We start from the raw sequence: 23,379 nt of genomic DNA on the forward strand, positions 1-23,379 counted from the left end.
GAAGGAGTGATGCAGTGAAACCGTTTCACCACCGCAACTTGGAAAATAATAAACATGTACCGAGTTAAAAACTACCTTTAATGCTTCTTGCCAAGTCACAGCCGGACTAAAACTAAATAAGATTTAGTATCATTCTTTTACTGGCTGTTTCAAAACCTGCATGATCTAAAGAGGTGGCAGCCTTTGATCTTGTAAATATTTGTATTGAACAAATTGAGCTGAATTGTTACAACCTGCTGAGCCTTTTTCTAGACCATCAGTGGATTGACTTATTACTTATTTAGCATAATTTACTACAATGACTATTTTCCGGTACATTTGGTAATGATGGTCCTGCATAAAGCCATTAGTTGTTAACCCGAAGCCTGTAATTATTAACGGCTTTTGGTAGATTAAAGTTTCAGTTCACCATGTAGACGCAAAATAACATAGTTGTGACATTTGGTACCTTCATTTTGTCCAGTGCAAAAAGAGTCGTCAATGGATTTCAAAGTTTCATCTTTTTTTTCTTCAGTTTCGCCTGTAAAAAAAAAAAAGAAATCCCAGTAAACACTGTTTACAAGTCGAGTTAAACGGTTATTTATTACAACATCCGAAATATTTAAATACAACATCGGTAGAGCAATCCAACCAGCTTATCTTAAAAAGCAAAAAGATAATAAGTATGTAAGGAAAATTTAGTAATTCAGAAACCATCGACGGACAGAAATAACATTTCACTCACCTGTAGATTTTGACGTTCCTGTTTCACTAAAAGAATTTTCAGTATTGGCAGTAAAGATTTCCTGTTGTTTAATTTGCTGCTTTTGTTTGCCTAGTAAAGCAAAAATAAAGGTTATTATTTTTACCATTTTTCTCGCAAGATACTGCTATTTCTACCGCTTATCTCTTTTAATTTACAACTGAAAGTGACAACAACAAACCTGTGTTTGAAACTCTTTCCTCCACGGTACTACTATTTTTCCTTAAACATTTACTCTTACTAAAGTCTTTCCTTTCTGCAATAGAGAAAATAAATTATAAAAATATAGTCTATTTTAATGTAGTTCCCCAGTTTCGGCTGTCCCTTACCTTTCGACATTTTCACAGCAAGAAACAATTATGCACTGATGGAAGAGAATTGTAACCACTATTCACCTCGCGTTACTCCACTGCACTGTTCAACAACATCATACGTGAGCTATTTAACTAAACTATTGCACCATCAACATGTAAACTATTGCACCATCATTTAACAACAACTAGCTGTCAATTAAATGTTACAACAAAACATACTGTTGCACTATCATTGTGTAATCGATATTTACTTGACTAATATTTTTATAATTCATGATTTCTTGTTAATTACAGCAAAAATTTCAAAGTTTCGAAGTTTTTCATGGCATATATTTTTGCTAACATCCCACTCGACTAACCCCCACTCCCTCCCCCACTTAGCCAAAAAGCTTTGCCCATCCCTCGGTCCACTCTTAAGTCGGACAACACTCTTAAACATTCCTGGTGTTACATTATGACAATCATCACAGTCAGCAGTTATTCCCCACTCGGTGAAACCAAGTCCACCGCAGTGTTTTAAATTTTTAGAAGTCTTTTCCAACTGCTTTAAAAGGAACAAAATGTTTCAAATTTACTCGATAGAAACAATTGCATACCTAAAGAAAGCACACAAAGACTCTGTGGAAAACTTCCGTGGAACAAAGGATTTTTAAATATTTGTAGACTACGAGTAATCCCTCTTTCGCTTAGTCCGTCGTGCGTGATGCGAAAGAAATTCGCGAGAAAAAAATTGCCCCGCGAAATCCTGCGGGCTAGGAACGCGCGAAAGGAGGGACTACCTCCAAAGCCCAAGAGTTTGCCCTTTCACGGTCGAGTGATTTTTCGGTGTAGGATTTCTCATCTTGACGTCCTCGTATTATCGCCTGTTATCAATAGCCCCAGGAGATCTGAGTAAAATTGCTCTACTCTACTCTTCAAGTAGCCAAGCAAAAACATATGCCGTGAGAACTATATCTTCGTTCAGTGTTCGTTCAGCGAAACTGCCAAAGAAGTTTTAAAAAGAAGACGGCGAAAGAGGCCTCTTGTAACGATTTTCGCTGCCTCTAAAAGTTATTGCGAAAATTTGAACAGAGTTTCAACCGAGAATTTATTTATATTATACACTATACATTATACATAGGAGATCATCCAACTGCGGTGAAATGTTTGCCGATAGCATCGGAAAATTTCAGGTGAATGTTCGGTTTCAAGTAAGGAGCCGGTTCAATCTTTCAAATGGACGGCAGAAAAAGGCCAAGCTCAGTGAATTTATAGTCGCTGACTTAGACGATGCTGTTGAGCGGCGAAATCACTAACACGCTCGCAGTCGAGTTGGAGGCAGAAAGCTTTGCCAAACAAAACACTGGATAAATTTAAATCTTTCCAAAGCCTGGTGGCAGATTCGCAAGAACATCAGGGCTTGCGAAGCTCGAATCCAACGCTTCGATTTGCTCTGGTACCGTTTCGATTTACTCCCGTTCCAAAACATTCCTGCAAGACGTCACAGGTATCTCGAATGTTGACAACACGTTGTCAACGCTCCTGACATGAGCCAATAATATTTTTGCATTGTTAGACCAACGCATAATTCAAACTCTTGGACTTAGGCGGTAGTCCCTCCTTTCGCGCGCTCTTCGCCTCCAGGATTTCGCGCGGCCATTTTTTTCTCGCGGTTTTCTTTCGCGTCACGCACGACGGACTAAGCGAAAGAGGGACTACTCGTAGTCTAAAATATTTGGGAAGTTACACGCCATGTTGCGGTTTTAAACCAAAAACAGAATTCCAGCAAAGGACCGATTCATCCAGAGTATTTACAACAGGCCAATTTGTCGACTACATGAAGTTGTGACCTTCATTAATTCAGTTTTTTGGACCTTCACCCATAAAACCTGTGAGATGCATGTAATGAGAAGAAATAAACCAAGGTAATTCAAAATTTCTCTATTTTCTTTGTTAAGTCTCGATTGATTTCTATGTTAATGAGTGTGCTGCAGACCATACTGTGCCCGATTTGTACAGAGAGATGTTTCTGGACAATAACCTTAAAAGCGCTATACTCGACATGTAATTTGACATGTGCTATTTTTATTATTTCTGTTCTTCATAGGGAGAGAAGGATGACAATAATAAATAGTAAATTGCACAGCATATAATTAATGTCAACTGAATACTCTACTGAATATTGTCATCAAGATCATCATGTTTACTATTCAACAGTAGCTTTAATGTTGTTGTTAATCTCCTAAAGCAGTGCATGACTATAGATTTTATGTGCCTCAAAATAATCTCAAAGTTTAGGAGATAAATGCCTTCCCGAATCAATACAAATTAATTGAGAAGGTAATTTTTCCTAAAAGAAATGTCATTCCACTGGCATTGAATATCATCATATTTTGAACTATGGTTTCATCTTCACTTTGTTATATGTCAAATAGTTTCTCTTTAGAATGTCATTTCCATTGTCTTGAAGTAAACTAGACCACCAATTCCTTGACTAAAATAACACTTGATGACTTCCACACTTGAGATGCATGAGCCAGTAATGTTTTTGTGCTGATTGAGATGTCCATTGTGTTCAAACTGTACTTCACATTCACTTGTTTTTGGTTACATGTATACTTTATCCATTATTTAGAAAGTGACACAATCTGGTGCAGTGTCCCCAATCTGCAAGTTATAACAATCAGAAAAGAAATATTTAAGTTTTGCTATTTTGACAAGGAAGACTATTGAATTAATATATATCCAAGTTCACCATAAAAATCAAAAAGTTTACTTTTACAAATTACAATTTTGGCACTTTCAACAGCTAGTAAAGTACTTATTCCCATAATTAATTACAACAAAAAATAACAATGCAAAAAACTATGAATAAAAAGTATCTTATACAAATACAAGTGCATTGAATCAAACATCATGTTGCTTAACATAAATGGCCACACAAGTAAATGAATAAAATTCGAAACTATGCAGTAGTTTCAATAATCCAAATCACATTTTAATTTTAAACTATAAATTTACAATTATGAAACTTACCTTGGTGGTGGTCCAGGCTTCATGTTTCTACACATTGTGTAGAACATTGACTGCTATGCACTCAAACATAGAATTTCTCTGTAATACTCACTTTATCACCATACTCACTTCATTCATTAAATTTTCTGTTCAAATGAAATGACACTATTACAATAATCGTACTGTTGCATAAAATCAAAAATGCATGCAACATGTATTTTAAGCCTTCAGAAAACACTTACATGTTTCTTCAGCTGCAAATTATTGTTTACATCATAAATGAATGACGATTTTAACTGCATCATGATCTGAATAGTAAACCCCAATCACACTATTATCAACACTTTTAAATTTATGTGATCTGATGTAAACATGATCAAGAAGACTTCCTGATAGAAATGTTGGTTTGCTCACAATTTGTTGATAACCCAATCTACTTTCCAATATATTCTTTAAATTGTGTGATTCTTTTTCATTAAAGTAATTAATATTAAAATCTCCAAGAATTACATCAAATGTGTACGCATTTGTGATATGACTAAGATTGTTAACAAAATCATGTACATTAGAACCTTGTTTTCTGTAAAGGAACAAAAATCTTATTTCACAATTTTCTCGTCTAGTAAAAACTGCTGTGAACATCAAAGCATTGATGATCGGAAGGTACTGCTTCTCTTTTATGGACACTGTTATTTTGTTACAGAAAGCTAGGCTGGAATATCTATTATCGCTATTATCTTGTCTATTTAATATAAAAGGATACAGATGATCTTGCATATCATTGTTTGAATCAGATGGTGTAAGCTGAGTCTCTGTTAAAAGCAACATATCACAGTTGAAAATTTTGGTGTCAAGTTTTATGTCAATACTGTGCTTTCGTAGTGATCTGATATTTAACAGGGCAATAGGTATGACAGAATCATCTTCCTGTATTTGAATATTATCATTCTCTTCTAGCACTGATGTACTTCGCAGTCTTTCATACTCCTCAATTACTTTTGGATCTGCTTTAATGTGCTTGTGTTCTAATTTTCCAAGAACATAAAGACCTTGAAGAGAAGTTGCACGGCTCAAGGCAACATAAATTTGCCCATAATTAAATGACCTTTGTTTAAATAACTCAAAACTTATAACAATTCTGTTTAAAGTTAGTCCTTGAACTTTATGAACAGTACATGCCCACGCCAAAGATAATGGAAACTGCAATCTTTGTATTTCTGGTGAAGAACGCTTCCCAGGATTCAACTTTATTTGAGCTAAGATTGGTTTAATTGGGACAACTTTGTTTTCTATAGCAAAGGTATCAGCAGATTTATCAATAACCAAATTACCCGCATCTTCATCATCAAACTTAATATACACAATAGTGGGCTTCTGAGTCACTTCATTCACCAAGATTCGAGCCACAGTACCTAACTGTCCATTTATGAGTCTGTCAGAGATATCAACATTGTTTGTTAACATGACACGAGCCCCTTCTTTAATAGATACCTGCAAATCTAGACCACCCGTGTGGGAACGTCCTTTTGAAAGAACTCTTTCAATTTCATGCCTTGATACATTGTTTGGATATTGGTCCACTGCTTGAAGAACATGAAGAGGCATCAAAATTTCTTGAAGTCGTTGATTGTTGTAGTCCATTACAGGTTTATTTTCAGCCCATACATGTAATTCATTCAAAGGATAATTATTTCTGTCATCTACATCAACTGCCCTAGATTGAATAGTGCGTATGTCAGCTTCTGTGTGTTGTGCAACCCTCACTCTGTTTAAGAGCTCAATAAAAGGTTGATCGTCCTTTTGCCTCATGATTTCAACCAGTTCTATCATCTTGAATTCGTGCCATGGATGTGACAAATTGTATACGTCATTACTATATCTACAGAAAATAGGTTTTTGTTGGATAGGTGGTAGTTGATGTAAATCACCCACGGCAATAATGCTTATACCAGCAAATATCTTCGAGCTCGGAGTTCCAAAAATTTCCTTTAGTCTTTGATGGATATGCAATAGCCTATTATTTGAAACCATCGATATTTCATCAATAATCAACAGCTTCAGTTCACTTAAAGTGAGCCTTAACAACGTTTTCTTTTGATCTGGTAACGGAGGTAAATTAATTCCAGCGTGTTTTGGAATAGCTAAACCTGTATTTACAGTCGTGCCACTAATATTGACAGCTGCAACACCCGTAGGTGCCATTAGCAGAACTGTTGGTAAAGATGGATTCACTGCACCGTATTTAAACATATTCACTGCAGTATGATAAATTGTTTTGATTAAGTGGCTCTTACCACCACCACCACCACCAGTGACAAATATATGTATCGGCTCAGTAGTTTCCTTAATGAGGCAATTAACACTTTTAATCGAGTTTCTACACCAAGACAGCACGACATCATACATAATACGTTGTTTTACATTTAAAGATCTTACAGCATCACGTAGTTCCTCATCTGTAATAGCAGATGGCTGGTTATAAGTAGCTATTCCTCCAAATATTTGACTTGTAACAGGTGGCAATGATACCACTTCCTCAGGTATATCGTCATCACATTCATCATCTATGCTATTCATTCCCTCTCTTGACAAGTCGTCGTTTTCTTGATCATTAATAGGATCGTATGATTGAAGATCTCTCACTCCATTTTCCCTAACCATCTGTAACGCGGTGTCAATAGCCTCGGCATTTGGTTCAAACGTTCTCCTGTTTGTTTCTACTTTACTACAAACTTCAGGCTCCTGGAATTTTGTTGAGTATAATTGATCATCACCAAGAAGATCAGTCTCTTTTCGCCATGGAAAGTAAAGCATTAGTAAATGATGGTAAAATTTTTCAGGCTCTTTTGCCTTAGTGGGTGTGTGGAATCTTATTACAGCCTTAATCTTACGACGCTTCATTGTTTCTTGTCCGTTATTGAGCTTAATTGTAAGTGGTGGAAGAACTGATTCACATTTACAGATATGGTTCGATTCTACTAAATCGTCAGAAAGTACATTAGGTTGAACATCATTGAATTCATCAGAGTCTTTTTTGTAGTCTTTATAGTAATAAGCTGCAAATTCCGCTAAGCATAACTCCTCAACAATATTTGGTCGATCACTGTACCGTTCGATTATATTTGACATGAAAATGTCAGTACTGTCGTCATCCAAAGCTTCAATTTCCTCTTGAGATTTTGCCACTCGGCATCTTTCTTCCGGTAAACCAGTATTTACAAATACTACGCAAGGAAAGGTCTTTCGTAACCAAAGCTCAGGCATACACCTGTAAACGCATTCTTGAGCGCTAACTTCTCTACAAGACAAAAATGCTGTACCAACCTTTCTCAAGCTTTCTCTGATGTTCAGGTTATTGTCTTTAGCTTCCCTTGCTGCGTTCATTATTGCTTGAGAACATTCGGTCTCGTCTTTTGAGAAATACGAGCACACGTACGTTATACATTTGTAATGATTAAAAACAGGCTGCAAATCCACATTAGCTCTGAAACCTTTTATACCTACTTCGAAGTAGTTATTGATGAAGCAACTGTCAACTGCTCTTTTAAGGTGCAGCTCAAAATCGGAATCAGCAGAAATAGATAAAGCCCAATTATACTCGTCTTTGGAAACTTTACACATAGCCAACACGTCTTCTGCACTTGTGCTTGAATCATAATCAGGTTTACTTGGATCTAACTTTTCGTTAATTTTCTCTTTTACGAAACATAAGATTTCATTGCGCCTTTTCAACACTGCTACTTTTTGCTCATCAGGCATGTCATCCGGTAGTGGCTTGGAAACAACTGTTTGGTTAGTGAAAAATTGCCCAAAGTTAAATCTGCATGGAATATTCCTATACTTTTTGCAACTTCTAGAATGCGTATGTTTTTGGTACATGCTTACCAAGTCATGAAATTCGCAGTCATTTTCCCTATTTGGAAGACTTCCTTGTACATGTTCATCAATGTACCTCATGTAAGCTTCTTCGCTACCATCTTTCAGCTCAGGACAATCTGAAGTCCATATCAATGAGTGCAAATGTGGAGAGCCTCGCATTTGAAATTCAATCCTAAGCGCATAATACACAATCTTTCCGATAGGTTTCGCGTTGCTCAATAATACATCCTTGAAAAATGTCTCTACTCTGTGTTGGAAGTGCTTAGCAACAATTACAGGATTTAAGTTAAGCAAAGAACATTTCTCATTATATGACAAATTATCTATTTCCTCATCCGTCATATTTTCTCCTCTCACACGAGACAGTATGTGAAAAAGTTCATGCCATCGAAGGTCAGCGCATGATAAAGTCATGAACCACGTTGGGATTCCAAGTTGTTGTACCATTGCTATTACCTCGTACATAAACTTTTGCCAATACGGTGGACTACCTGGGATACCTCTCAGAAAAAGATATGCCTGGTCCTTGAAGATAAGATTTTTCACACATTGTTCATTCGATCTAAATTGTGATGCTGTTAGGGGCTGCCCATGCAGCTTTTTTAGAGCAATGTTTATGCTATCCGAAACTTTTTTCTGTTCAATTATAAATTGAGCAAAGAAAAGATATTCGGGATTCATAGCAAATCTCCCGCTATGATGAAGTAAACGAGCATTAAAGTACTTGACAGGTGTTAATTTTTCCTTTCTGTCCATTTTATACCCAAATCTACCTTTAGGAAAAAGAACTGGAAAGGCTAATTCCTCACAATATCTGTCAGTCATCATAGACACAGGATGTTTATTTTCTCCAGGAGCAACACTGAATATTTCATTTCCTGCAGATCTCTCCCTTCCCTCTTCATCAGATATTATAGGGTAATCTGGGATAATGGACTGTAAACACGTTTCACAAGTCGCTGCTCTGTGTTCATTAAGTGGGTCTTCCCTCTCACAATCGTCATCATAATCTCCAGAAGTATCACTATTTAAGTTTCCACCCTCAGAACTATGTCCCTTGTCTTTTCCACCTTGTTCGTTATCTCCCTGTTCCTTCATACAGTCGCCATCATTGCCATCACAATCACCAACTAAAATTCCAGTCTGAGAACAGCTTGCGATGCCCGATTCGGTTTCTTGTTCATGATCACAAAGACTCGACAGTTCACGATCAATGTTTTCAAGGTTAATGGCTACATTTTCATATAATTCATTATTCCGTTGAAGCCACTGGAGAGCATGTAGCACTACCTCTGGACGCACTGCCTGAAAATAAACATGACCTCTAAATTGCAATTTTCTTTTTAATTTTAACATAATAATTCCAGAACTATCAGGTGGCCTTGGTAAAACATGACATGTTTCTTCACAACACACTGGCACATTACAGATTGCTCCCCTAATTTTCCTTTGCTGGCCTTTTGGCATCACAACAATTTTCTGAAATACGATTCGTTGAGAAACTAATATTTGTTCAAGTTTTCCTAAACTTGCAAGTTCTGGTGGCACGTCATCAACCGCGAGATTGTTGTACACTGCTTGACACGGAGTTTTGTTTTTCTTCTTGATTGTGACGTGACAAGTGTTACAAATGTACATGTTTCCGTTAAATGACGTGACACTTGTAAACAAACAAGAACTGGAGTTGTATTTGTCCTTCTTAAATTGCAATACGGTTTTTCTATACAGAAGTCTATTGCACACTACACAGATATAATAAGGACCTTCCCTTATATCTCGATTGAATTGCTGGATATAATAGTCCAGTGAATGTGTAGAGAAGCATTTTTCCTCCTTTAATTCTTTACCCTTAGTTACTATTCGTTTTATTAGGTCCTTCTTTTCCCCAGAATCCATTCTTCTGTATTTCTCAGCATTTTGAAGAGACAATTTTTGTTTTTTATACGGCTCCATAAGTCTGTATTTCTCAGCATTTTGAACTCTCAATTTCTCCTTTTTATTCGGTTCCATAAGTCTGTATTTCTCAGCATTTTGAACACTCAATTTTCGCTTTTTAGTCGGCTCCATAAGTCGGTATTTTTCGGCCTTTCCAATCCTTAACGCTTTCTTTTGACAGAATTCCATGTTGGCATACTTTGCAGCGCAGTTATCTAACAAAGCTCGTTTTTTCGCTGGTTCCATTGCAGCATAGTTTTCTCTTCGTTGTTTAACAAGTTTCTGCTTCTGCTTTACTGACATGTGTCTTCTTATAATTTTCTGGCGATCTTTTTCTAACAGGTCACAACTGCATTTGATAAACTGCATTTCATACGTTTTTGCCTCTAATGTCGTTTTATCTGTTAGCATTCTGAGAAGAAGTACCATTGCACTGGTTACACTTTGGACAATTTCATAAACATAACCTTTCGAGTCTTTATTGTTAAGTCCAAATACAGCATAACTTTTTCTCCCCATATTTCCTCTTTTAAAAATGCAGCAAACATAGCACTTTGACTGGGACATGGACATCAAAAAACCAGTATTGTGTTCTAGATTTTCTGTTATAACTTTCTTCATTTCTTGTAAGACAAATAACGATTCTTGCTCTTTTTGTGTTCCTTTGTATACTACATTGAAACGTACTTCAATGGTAGCAACGTCTATTGCAACAGAATTTGGAAGATCAGAGACCGTGCAATGTTCTTTCAACATCATATTCTCGTGTAGCTGGTTACTTTTCTCAATTATGGCGTCCAATGTATTTTCATTCCAATAACGAATTTCCTTTAAGATTGAGAAACAAATTGCATAGAAACAAATAAAACAACACCGTGTACACGAGCAAAACAACGTATCACTTTCTAGTGAACTATCTGAAATTAGTTCATTTCTATTTAAATTCTCAATATTTACTGGTGGAGAAATTTCGGTTGTCGTTAGACCAAACCTTCCAGTCACATCTGTTGATATCTGAACGCCTCTTAATTCATAAACTGCATCTATAATTCCAACGTATAAGTTTTGAAAATACTGTACTAGTGCATCAAGAGAAGGTATCTCTACTAGCACACAGGTTCCACAGGGATCAAACATTCCTTCAGAATCACGGCTATGTGAGTCAAACACTTTAAATGTGCCACTACTTTTTACTAGAATGGCTACTGTACAAGTCGTTATCGTGAGAATAAACGATGTAAAATTTTCTCTCAGCAATAATTCAAACGCTTCAATTAAGGGTAGACAATGAGCTTCTATTGTACAGTCATTAAAATTGTACACGTTTCCAAAGTAGCTGTCACTGTATTTTAATCTATACATAGTATCTCTTAGAAACAATACTTCAGGTAACTCCGTCAACATTAAGAAATCCTGTCCTGCAGACTGTGATAGCCCTGTGTATAACTCATTACCAACATTCATTATTTCTTTAAGATCTGCGGATGATCTTATTGAACAGGTAAAGTCAAATAGCATTGCTATCAAGCTCATTGCCACACATTGTTTTCCCGCATTTGAACCGAAAACTACACTATTTCCTTGACTATATGGAGCACGAATGGTTTTGGAAGGATCAACAACAAACGGACCTGGATTTGTTTCTATATCCCCTGAGAGCTTACTGGCAATGTTGTTCATTTTGTGATTTAAGCTCTTGTACACCATTTTACTCCCTAATGACAACATTTTACAACTATTTCTCAAGGGGTATTTCTTAGTAATCCTAAACTCATTGGCTTCTATTATATATACGTTCACAATTAGCAAAGACAAGTGTTTCGCCAAGGAAGGGAGCTCAGATAATTTGATAAACTTTTAACGACTTGAAAACATTTTTTAATACGTAATTTCGAATTCTTTTCCTTAGTTTTCTCTTTTTCAAAAACCGTTTCATCTGTTTTACAGGCAGCCTACTCGGTTCTGTACAGCGTTGTCCTTTACTCTTCCTTCGACTGTTGACACTACTAATAAACAATGCAAACCGAGATCGACAGCAAGTTTATTTTATTATCTCCACCATACTATCTGCGTTTGATAACTTCACGTCCTCACTGAGCACCCTCTGATGCACTATTTACTTCATTACTGTTCACTGTATTTCATTTTTGTCACAATTTCAGTTTCTTTTGTTAAGCTTTGTTTGATTTTGTTTTTCTTTGTTTCCACTTCAGTCGTTTTTTATGTTAGGACGAACAGGGTAACTCGTCACCCATAAACTCGTAGATCACCTACGGAATCTTGGACCCTAAAGAAACAAAAGGACAAAACAATTAAAACCAAAGCCATCGGAGAGCAATTTCGTTTTATTTCTTACTGTACGTTTCCGCACGTACTGGGACAGGTGACAATATTTCAGGCATAGAACCCTACGAAACAGCACGCTTACACAGACTTGGAAGCGATACGATAAACCGTTTCTCTGTTATTCTCCCTCCCCTACCCCACCACCAGAATTTTGCTTGTATGACCAAACGTTTCTCTTCTTGCTGAACATTTAGGCTTTGCATGATTTATTAAATATCTTGCGATCAATCAAAAATTCATAGCGAAAACCATTCCACAACTATACCATAAAGATACTCAAAACGCGTTTTATCGGCAATATTCCACATTTTATCGGCTACATTCCGATCTAATCTCAAATTCTCTTCGTACAAGCATTTTCCGAAATAAACACCATAGCATCTACCTTCACGTTTCTTGTCTGCAAGCGGTCCTTGTTGATTCACTGATTACGGAATCTTGGAACCTAAAGAAACAAAAGGACAAAACAATTAAAACCAAAGCCATCTGAAGGAATTTCGTTTTATTTCTTACTGTACGTTTCCGTACGTACTGGAACAAGTGAATATATTTCAGGCATAGAAACCTAAGAAACTGCACGCTTACACAGACTTGGGAACGATACGATAAACCGTTTCTCTGTTATTCCCCCTCTTCCAACCCACCACCAGAATTTTGCTTCTATGACCAAACGTTTCTCTTCTGGACGAACATTTAGGCTTTGCATGACTTATTAAATATCTTGAGATCAATCAAAAATTCATGACGAAAAGCATTCCATAACTATACCATAAAGATACTCAAAAAGCGTTTTAACGTCCACATTCCACATTCCCATCTAGTCTCAAATTCTCTTCGTACAAGCATTTTGCGCAATAAACACGATAACATCTACCTTCATGTTTCTTGTCTCCAAGCGGTCTTTGTTGATTCACTGATTACGGAACAAACAAAATCGTTTCCTCAATATGTAGCACAACAACTGAAAACAAAGACTACAAAAGAACTATTTAACAATTTAGAGTTTTCGCCGCGCCACAATTTGCCTCCGCGAACGAGCGTTTTTCCTATTGTCCAACCTTTAAGATTTGCATGACTTGTTTAAATATCTTGCAATCAAACATTCACGGCAAAAAGCATGCTAAAAGCAGCAATACTACAAAACCAAGCGCTTCCAAAACAATCACCCGAACATCTACCTTCACGTTTCTTGTCTACTAGCAGTCCTTCTTGATTAACTGATGGCTATAAACACAAAGTCACTTGATCAATGTGTGACACAACAACTGATATCAACCGCTACACACGTACTGTTTAAGCCTCTTATTGCACCATCAGTCGAACCCGTTCTGAAATCTCCGATGACGTAATGGTCTTAATTTGGAACTTCATTCGGGATATGTAGGCCAGAACAATACGATAATAACACTAATAACAACAGCTTGCTTTCTTAAAAATCATGATCGAATTTAATTGGTTTTTTTCCATGAGTAAAAGGCTAGCAAAGTAGTTACACGAGTCACATAATTCAAGAACTCCGTCTTTCCCTACAAAAGATGTAATTCTTGCACATTCTGACACCTTCTTCGCTTAGCTTGCAAATATTTAATATTCTCCCACCACTGAACTCGCTGCCACGAAACAGCCAAAGAATTCGCTTCATTTGCTTTAACCGACAAGAAATACTCCCAAAATTGCAAATAAATTAATCACCGTCACTTCTGGCGTAGTCTCCTTCGCAGCCGTTATTTGCTCAAAAATTGCAGCCAAATCTTTCGAAGATGGGAGTCAAGACATTTGTAAGGATACAGATAGTAATTTGGGACCACTTGCTGGCTTCTAAGGCTGAATTTATCCAGAAGTAAGTTGTATTTTCGTTTTCGTGCCGAAAGCCACGCGATGAATTAATATTATCGGCTTGTTCTGCTGTCTTGTTCTGTCTTTTCTCTTGGTCTTTTTTGTAGTCCGCCGAGGCCAGTCTTTCGTCTAAATCAGTTGAAAAAAGTTCGAAAAAGATGTTCCCATTCAAGTTTAAGCTCTCAGGCGATAATTCTGGAGTTTTTCGCCGAAACGTCCGCTTTGTTATGTTCGTGTTTTTCGGTTGCTATGGGCGACCGTGGCTTCCTTTGTTAGGTCAAGTCTGGGGAGTGAAGTCACAAAAAAATTCTAATTAATTCTGGTTTTGTTCGATTTCGCTGAAATTTTATCACGATAAAGCTCGATTGTTAAGGAATAGATTTAACGCCTGCCAATGTGTGGTAGCTATTAACGCTTAAGTGATATATCGCTTCGAAATCAGGGTTTTCAAGAGATTTTTTGCAACGTGTGGGTTCGGCGTGATTTTGTAATCGCAGGTTTTTGTTAACCCCGAAGGAAAAAATATCCGAAAAAGGTCATTTCATCGATGATTCAAACGAATATAAATATGTATATGTTCCGAGCGAAATTTCTGCTGAAAAGATATAATTTTCGAAGAACGCTGGGTTTTTAATTTTTTTTCCCGCGAAAGTCAGTATCGGAGATGAGATTTATTAATGTTTCAACAGCTCTTGGAGAGTAAACCTCACAGGTTGCGTGACTCAAAATTTGGCCGAGTGGAAGTTTGGGTCTGCTCGCACCGAAGTCGAAAAAAAAAAAACCAAGGGTAAACCATGAACCGCGCTCGGCCCATGGCCGCGCGGTTAAAAAAAAACCACGGGTAAACCATGAACCGCGCTCGGCCCATGGCCGCGCGGTTAAAAAAACCACGGGTAAACCATGAACCGCGCTCGGCCCATGGCCGCGCGGTTAATAAACCACGGGTAAACCTAGAACCGCGCTCGGCCCATGGCCGCGCGGTTAATAAGAGTTGGTGTCGTCCAATTCGGTCTGTAATCATACTCGTGATAAACAAATCGGACTCCTGCTGCGCGGTCGTCCGATTTTGTCATCACTCTTATGATAACAGATCGAATTGGACTCCACTCAGTCCTATTACCATTACTAATCTCAAACCATGTGTCTCCAAAGCCATCTTTTCCTCGTGCCATTTAGGACCGCCGGCTATTCGTTTGACTTTTGACGGGAGTGGGTGATTTGGGTCCCGGGTTTGGGTATATCAGCAAGCCCTGGGTATAGGCATTTTTCCTCGGGACGTCTATATGCATATTTCCATGTAACCTGTCTGGGTTTTTTTTGGCAAAATGAAGGTGCGTGGAATTTGTTTTCGGCAGTGATCGTGTACATGAATTTCTTCTTGGTACACCCGTATGCTGGCTAGTCTGCGAACAGGCTCCCGGTGAGCGCGGTGAGCTCCCCGCCCCGATCGCTTTGCTCTCCGAATTCTTCTGTTTCGCGCTCGCCGAAATTTTTTTCCGTCCTCGCCGGGAGCCTGTTCGCGGGCTATATGCTGGCAAGAAATATATACTGTTTTCAAAATTACAAGGCCTGGCGGTTTGGGACGATACATATACGAGACGGGTAGTGAGGTACTGAAAATGGTCTGATCTAAACGGTAGCCAACATATTGTTATAAATAAAACAAAACCGTGACATGCGAAATTAAAATTTTAATTGAAAGGTGATATTGTTTCAAGCGAAATTAAAATTTTAATTGAAAGTTGATATTGTTTCATAATAACATGGGTGACAAAGTACTCCTTAATTTTGGTCCGACATTTCAGCGTTTATGTATAATTTCACATTTGAAATTACAAAATTCGGCGCGAAATAATCAAGTCAAAAACCCACGATTGCAAACGTAATTTGTGTACCCATGAAAATAAGAAATAATTTCACTTGCGTTTTCTCAAAATTCTAACAATTTCCCTCGCCTATAAAAGGCTTGGAAAATTATTAGAATTTTGACAAAACACGCGTGAAATTAACCCATACTTGTCTACTCATTACTTCCCGTTTAAATAACTGATGCTTCGAAATGGGTTCCATAATAGACTTTTTAACACGAAAGAGCCAATGTCTTGGCAAAGAACGTTACAAATTTATAATGCTTTTTCTGCAGACCAAAGGTGAAGTTTAAATATCATTGTTTATATTGAACAATCACTAATTTATATTGATTAAATTGATTCATGATGAATGCGTGACTGGTCTCAAAATCGATCGCTTGGAAACGGAATATTTTAATGAAACCAAAGGAACCCCAAAGGATTAAAGAAAGCTCGCATATCAGTTTGTGTGTAAATTGAAACATTTCTCCGGTTTTAATGGATCAGTAAGATCATTTCCCGGTATCATTTGCAGCACAGTGTGGGTAAGCAGGTAAGACAATAGCCGAAACTATAGTATTTTTATTTCGATAATCAGATATGCGAAGCGAGTAAATAGTCTTGTTCAGTGTTGATTCAAGTCACACATAAATTAGTCTCAGTTAAGTTTTAATCTAAAAGCACAGCGTATGTTAAATGTTTTCGTTTTTTCAGTCTCCGTCTTCAAGTACCTTATATTCTCTTTTTCACGGTCGTCACAGTTCCTCAGATCGAGCAGTTAATCGCGACAAATAATGGCCGAATGCAGTACAATACCCGTCCAGGATAATCATCAATTATTAGTCAAGATTTGCCATCCGTGGACGTGGCGAATCGCTAATGTTTTCATGGCCGTGTTTTTTTCTTTAGCTGCTTATGTTCAGGTGAGTGTATTCGTATGTCAACACAAAATGAGGAATTTTATCCCGAGTGTGTCAATTGATCCGTTGAACTCTCTCTCACATAATCTAGCTGTGGTATTGTTAATAATTGAGACGGCTTCTAAAATTAGAGTAGAAGTCGAGTCAAAGAAGATGATGACTTGCGTTCACAAAAAAAAAATATTTTGTGAATGTATTTAGGTGGCTGGTCGAGTTCAGGAATCGGATAGAAGGTATTGGACATCAAGCCTGATTTAGATTTGGGATGAGGTGGAGGAGAGAGGTGCGGAGAGGGATTGGGGGCACATTGAAGAAAATTGAAGATATTGCGACGCACAGCAATGTTGTGCTCATTATAGTCATTTACCACCTGCGCTGCAAGTTGCAGCAACTTACTTGTATACTTTCTGCAACATTGCTACAACTTGCAAGATGATAATTAAATTGCACAACCACAACCCTCTTCAACTTGCAAATTTATAAACAGTAATGTTGGCTGTACTACTCAGCGTAACGGACTAGCTGAGACACCATTTTTTTTTTTAAGGTACTACTGAAATTGGTTTTAATTTGTATTGTTGGATAGAGCACACTCAATTGAAAACTGCCCTATCTTATTTTTACATTTCTCCTTTCCCTTCGACAGACGAACGATCCTGATCCTGTAATATGGGTGGTAAGTTTATAAATCATTCCAATTTAAATTTTTTAAATTGTTTAAGAACTTCAGAACAGATCTGTTACTGTAGCAAGTCCTTTGCCTTTTGCCTAAGTGCAAATTATTCATTAATTTTGTTTCATAAATGATATTTCCTAAATTTATATATTGTGTATATTTTAAACCATTTTTCTTTATTTTTAGTTAATAATTTATTACCTTCTGCAAACTAGCATACTCTATTGATAGAGGCCTAATCAGCCTCACCAACCTGAGTATAAATAAAGTTATGTATGCATGTGTTACCTTTGAAAATTTATGACAAATTTGAAGAAATTTTGCACTATGTTTATTTTGCAGTTGATGTATGCTATTCCTTCTTCACTATGCGTCACTTTAGCTATTGATTCATCATTACAAGGTAGCAAAGCAAAGTGACTGTTATTAATGGTTTATTAGGTATAACCCTTCATACCTAAGATGTTAGTTTTAAACTATTAATTTGGTAGCCATTATATAATTAGCATGAAGCCTCTGTCACTAATTTTCTTTTTGCTTTTTGCTTAACTGCCTGCTAAGTTGACAATGTGTTGGATGCTTGCACCATCGCTATTATATTAGTTCAGGAAATCCGGGTGGGAGGGGTGGGGTTAAAAAACATGCCCATCTGTCGGGGTAGGTGTATTGATTTTATCATTGGTCTTGCAATTTTTAATTTTACTTTTTAAAAAAGTCATCATCATCATCATTATCATCTTTATTTACAAACAACCTTGTTACAATTGGCCTACCCAAAAGATGGCCAGTTCCAGTCTAGGTGGGCCAGTAGCCTAATTACAAACATTCTTATTTATAAATACATTACAAAATTAACAAAAAGTAAATAAAATAGAAAGGTGGGAAAGAATGAGAGAAAGACTTTACACTAGTATGTAGTGCTGAGATTTGAAAACGTCTCAGTCTTACAAACAAAATGCTAGTCTGTCTCACACATTACCCGTTGTAAACAGAATTTAAGACTTCAAATTCTGTATGAGTATCACCAAATCAATAATAACTTAACATAATTTACTGACAGTATATTGATCATTTATATTTTGAAGATCACCTCTTGTGGAAGCTGACAGCTGTCACTCATGTTGGTGTCTGCATTTTGGGTGTGTTTTACTCAATAACTGTCTTGATTAGAGCTGAGATCAGTTCTAAAAATCTGCTGAATTATGAAGAAGGAAGGTGAGTACTGTACTGTCTCAATTAGTATAATTTGAATGAAGAAAATTCAATTTTTTGCATGTCAATAAATCTCAATCAACAGTTAACAAATTTGTGCAAGTTGAAAACAATTAATTTTTACAGATTTGTGCAAGTGCTATTTGAATGTCACATTTGGAAACTGAAGCTAATTGTTTTCACTTTATACTGGTAGTTAATTTAGTTTAGGTTTCTCATGATTTATGATGTTCCGTCTATCATCATCATGATCATTGTCGTTGTCATCATCAGTCCTTGTCATGCCATTAGACATATTGAACACTTTAATTGCCAATCATCAATATGATTGTTTTCTCAATATTGTTTCATATCATCTCTTAAAATAGTTTCTCTATTACGTTTTAAATTTCAGAGTTTCCATAGGGAGCAATTTCAATTTTTTTTTTATTGGACTAGGGGTTGTTTTTTATCTTGATATTTCAACCAAGTCACCTTAATTCCACTAATTGATCATTATGATTCTACATTTATCATTTCATCATGTGTCACAGACAAGAAACTATGGTAGATCACGACCTTGTATTGGCCTCGCTTAATGAGCTCAGTCACTATATTTAGTACACGGCTAACTGATATTTAGAGGAACATGGGTATGACCCATCATTTGGGGATCAAGAATTTTATTTTTGGAGCAATTTACATGAAAATCAATGCTTCTTTGTGTATCAACTGACATGATGAAATTCCTGAGTCATTGTAAAATTTATAGAATATCAATGCAGTCTTAAAGGACTTAAGCTTTTTTAATTATGGGGGTGAAACTATACTTGAACAAAATTGTTTTCTTCGGCAGAGAAATAGCAGGGCTCTTGATCATTGTAGCCTGGTTGGGGCTATGTTTGCTGACAAGACTGAAAAGGTAAATAAAGATCACTACAACTTCAGACACTCTAAGTGAGATCTTCAGATGTAAGGCTTGACACATTGGGCAAGTCACAGCAGCAAGAAATTCATTTCAGTAGTTTTCTGACAACATTATTCAAGTTTGTCTCAGTTTTCTCTGACCTTGACCATTCTCAGATGTGAACGGGTTATCAAAGATGTGTGTTTTTATCAATGATGTCTAATTAAAGTAAGTAGGAATCAGTACCACTTGAGTGTTCTGCTCAAACGCTGTCAACTGATTGGTCACACACTAGGGTTTCATACACAGAAAAGGTAGTCTAGGACTACTACAGCAAACTATTATTGGCCTCTGGACCAACTCAGGGACCTGAGCATAATTCTGGTTGGGAAAAACAAAATATATAACTAACACAATTTACTGCATATATCTCTTCTACATTTTAGGTCTAGTGAAACAACTGCATATTTCTGGACTGCCACAGTAGCTGTTTCTCTCATTCCATTCATTGTATGGGGATATTACTTAACCACATGGGATGTGGCTTCACTCCAAAGCCACTGTAAAGACATCATCTCAAGACACCTGTATAAAGCTGAGATATAGGAGAAAATAATATGAAGATGCAGCAAAGACATTGTTTCATCTCAATGCCTATGAATTAGATATATTTATAAAGAAAAAACAGTAGATTTATTCATAGCCTTGATTTCTGCCACTCTCTTGAGTCTGGTCTGCATTGCTCGCCTACGTGAGAGGAGTGTGGGCTCATTCCCGAACAGTAGCTGGTAATCGAGCCTATTATTTATTCAGAAATCCACAAATCATGTTGTTTAAATCAATAACTCTCCATGCATCACACACTAATTTTTGCTCTCTTCATTTGTCACGTGTGACCTCTTTTCCAAACAATAACTGGTCATGACAAGCCTGAGCAAATCAATATAATGCAAATTTATTTCTAAGCACTTGTCACAACGTTACAGCAGAGATGTCATCTCAAGACTTCCATACAGTGTCAAATCATTCAGCAAAAAATTAATAAGTAACATAATGTGTAACATTATTACAGTCAAACCTCCACTAACAGCCACCTCCCTACAATGGCCAGTGTTGTCCGCTTTAAATAGCGAATTGTCCTTTATTGTGCTGGAACCAGTTAATAATCCGACCGACTATGAACACCCACAGTCATACAATATGTCGGCCGACTGTAAAAGTAACGTACAAAAACATATCTCGCACGAGGTCGCCGGGACTCTCGCATATTACGTGATTTTGTTGACGTCATAATGTCACACACTCGGTTACATAACGTGACACATTACATAACGCCACACCAGCTCTCTACAACGGCCACTTTTTTTGCCCTGGCAGATGGTCCATACATTCACTTTTATTTCAACCTCTCTACAACCGCCACCTCTCCACAACAGCAATGACCACTAAAGCAGGTCTCAAACTACCAAAATAGCCTCTCTACAATGGCCAGCTAATCAATGACTGACAGATGGTATTTACAAAACCCCATTTTACATTGTAAAAGGACACAAAACTTGATCTGTACCACATGTCACTGGTACAATAGCAAAGCAATATTTTTAATTAAGAAATAGAAAACATGTCCCGTGTTTCTATCGAGGTTTAGTAAAAATCTACTAGCGTTCTATCACGAATGTCGTTTTCTGATTGGCTACGCTACTCACTATCCATTCTGTGATAGATAGTGAGTATCAAAGTGTAAATTTATCTCTGCTCGCGCCATCATTGCGTGTAGTTCTGTGTTTCTATCGAGTTATAGAAGACGATTTTTAACCAGTCAGCGCGCATATTTTCTTAGGACTGTTTTCTAATATCAAAATGTTGTACCCCCTGAAAAAGCAGGTGTCATATTACACCCCTCACTCACTCACTCACTCACTCACTCACTCACTCACTCACTCACTCATCCTCTTCGCCCCTTCGTGAGTGGAGCATAAGGCCACGCAACAACAAGTGCCATCCATCACGTACGGTCTTGAGCTATCTGCTCAACCCCATTCCAACTTGTCCATCCCAGATCTTTCCGTTCGGCTTCAATGGTTCTCCTCCAAGTGATCTTTGGTCTGTCGGGCCTTCTCTTGCCTCCAGGGGTCCAGGTGAGCCAACTCTGCAGTTGTTATCTTTCTCTCTCCTCAAAACGTGACCGATCCATCTCCATCGTCTGACCTTCAACGTTTCTGAGATGGGACCCTCTCTAGCTCTTTCATAAAGAGTTCACGGTTGGAGATGGTGTTCAGCCAAAATATGCCAAGGATTCTTAAGCATTTTCGATGGAAGACATCCAGGCGCTCCATGTCTGTTGATGTAACTCTCCACATCTCAGCGCCATACAGGAGAATAGAGATCACGCAGCTCTTGAAGATTCTCAGCTTGGTGTGCTTGCTGTATGTCTTAAACCTCCAGACAGGATTTAGAGTGGCATATGCTCTTCTTGCGATTGACAGCCTGCGTGAGATGTCTTCGTGTGACCCACCGGCTCCGAGGACTGTGGCACTTAGGTAGATGAAGGAGTTGATGTCTTCAAATTCTAAGCCATCAATGGAAATCATGTCGGTGACCTTTGTGCTTGTTCGTCACAAAATAGAATGAAAGTGAGCAACATGTTCACGGTAAATTTCGTATTTTGTCCCTTGAAAGCAAATACTTGAGGACTTAAAAATATAGCTTGCAATAGAAACGAGCCAAAACAATGCATAAACACATGGCAAATTACAGAGGTGTCAAACTCGACGAAGCGACATGCAGATAACAGCGGAAATCATGCAGACCTATGACCTATAGAAATTTGCTATAGCACGATCTAAAGGCTCAACTCCACTAAACATTCCTCCTTATAACACCACATGAAGTGCCCTTCATAAACACGAGTGAAGCGACAAAAAAGGTCGAGTGACAGAACAGAGAACGGCAAATGTACAAATGTCATGAACCGTAGAAGTCGTGTAGGCTAGTCAACCCCATTTTACACTTCTAAGGCCCAGTTCAGACGCCGAACTTTTCATGAGCCGAACCTAATACGTTGAATTAAGTACATGAAAAGTTCGGCGTCTGAATCAGTTAAAAACGGCTATTTGAATTTGGAACGGCTCAGCCGTTCTTCCCGCCTAGCTCAGCCGGGAATTTCGGCTTTCGAACGGATTTAATTCAGACGTCGAACTTTTCATGTGCCGAACCTAATGCATACACCTTGCCTGAAAACCGCTGATGTTTCGATGTGTTTTGGTTCAAACTAAATTAAGTTCGGTGAATTAAGTTCGACGTCTGAATCAACAGGAGTACTTTTGATAATTTGGGTCGGTCCAAATTCGAATTAAATTCGGCTCATGAAAAGTTCGGCGTCTGAACTGGACCTAAGCCATCAATGGAAATCGTGTCGGTGACCTTGGCGTTTGTTCGTAGCACCTTTGTCTTGGTGGTGTTGATACATAATGCCTGAGAATGTTCCAGAGCTTGTCTCTTCTCACACTATCAAAGGCTTTCTTGAAATCGATGAAACCAATGTACAAGGGTGTTTGCCATTCAGCACTCTGTTGTAAGATATTCCTAAGGATGAAAATCTGTTCAGTTGCCCCTCTTCCTCTTCGGTAGGCAGCCTGTTCTTGTCGTAATTTCTTCTCGATCCTTCCTGCATCCTCATCAGGAGCATTCTGCAGAAGACTTTGTATGGTACTGAAAGTATGGGTATCCCTCGGTAGTTGTCACAAATAGACGGGTCACCTTTCTTGGGTATTTTGGCCAAGAGAGCTC

At 37.6% G+C, this 23,379-nt stretch overlaps 1 protein-coding gene across 2 annotated transcripts; it reads left to right on the forward strand.

Annotated features, from left to right (window-relative positions):
* The first annotated feature begins 16,285 nt into the window (after window positions 1–16,285).
* On the forward strand, window positions 16,286–20,656 carry LOC110061632 (transmembrane protein 220-like). Of its 2 annotated transcripts, none has more exons than XM_020768464.2 (7): window positions 16,286–16,449; window positions 16,611–16,819; window positions 17,463–17,492; window positions 17,835–17,895; window positions 18,578–18,707; window positions 19,540–19,605; window positions 20,037–20,656. In XM_020768464.2, the coding sequence occupies exons 2-7, from the start codon at window positions 16,691–16,693 to the stop codon at window positions 20,194–20,196; spliced, it is 576 nt and encodes a 191-aa protein (XP_020624123.1). In that variant the 5' UTR covers window positions 16,286–16,449; window positions 16,611–16,690; the 3' UTR covers window positions 20,197–20,656. The 2 variants fall into 2 exon arrangements, with proteins under 2 accessions (XP_020624123.1, XP_020624124.1); XM_020768465.2 differs by having other exon boundaries at window positions 16,658–16,819.
* Window positions 20,657–23,379: the final 2,723 nt, after the last annotated feature.

This window comes from Orbicella faveolata, unplaced genomic scaffold, assembly GCF_042242905.1.
Source record: "Orbicella faveolata isolate gen_17 unplaced genomic scaffold, um_ofav_v1 contig_2, whole genome shotgun sequence".
NCBI classification, from domain to species: Eukaryota; Metazoa; Cnidaria; class Anthozoa; order Scleractinia; family Merulinidae; genus Orbicella; species Orbicella faveolata.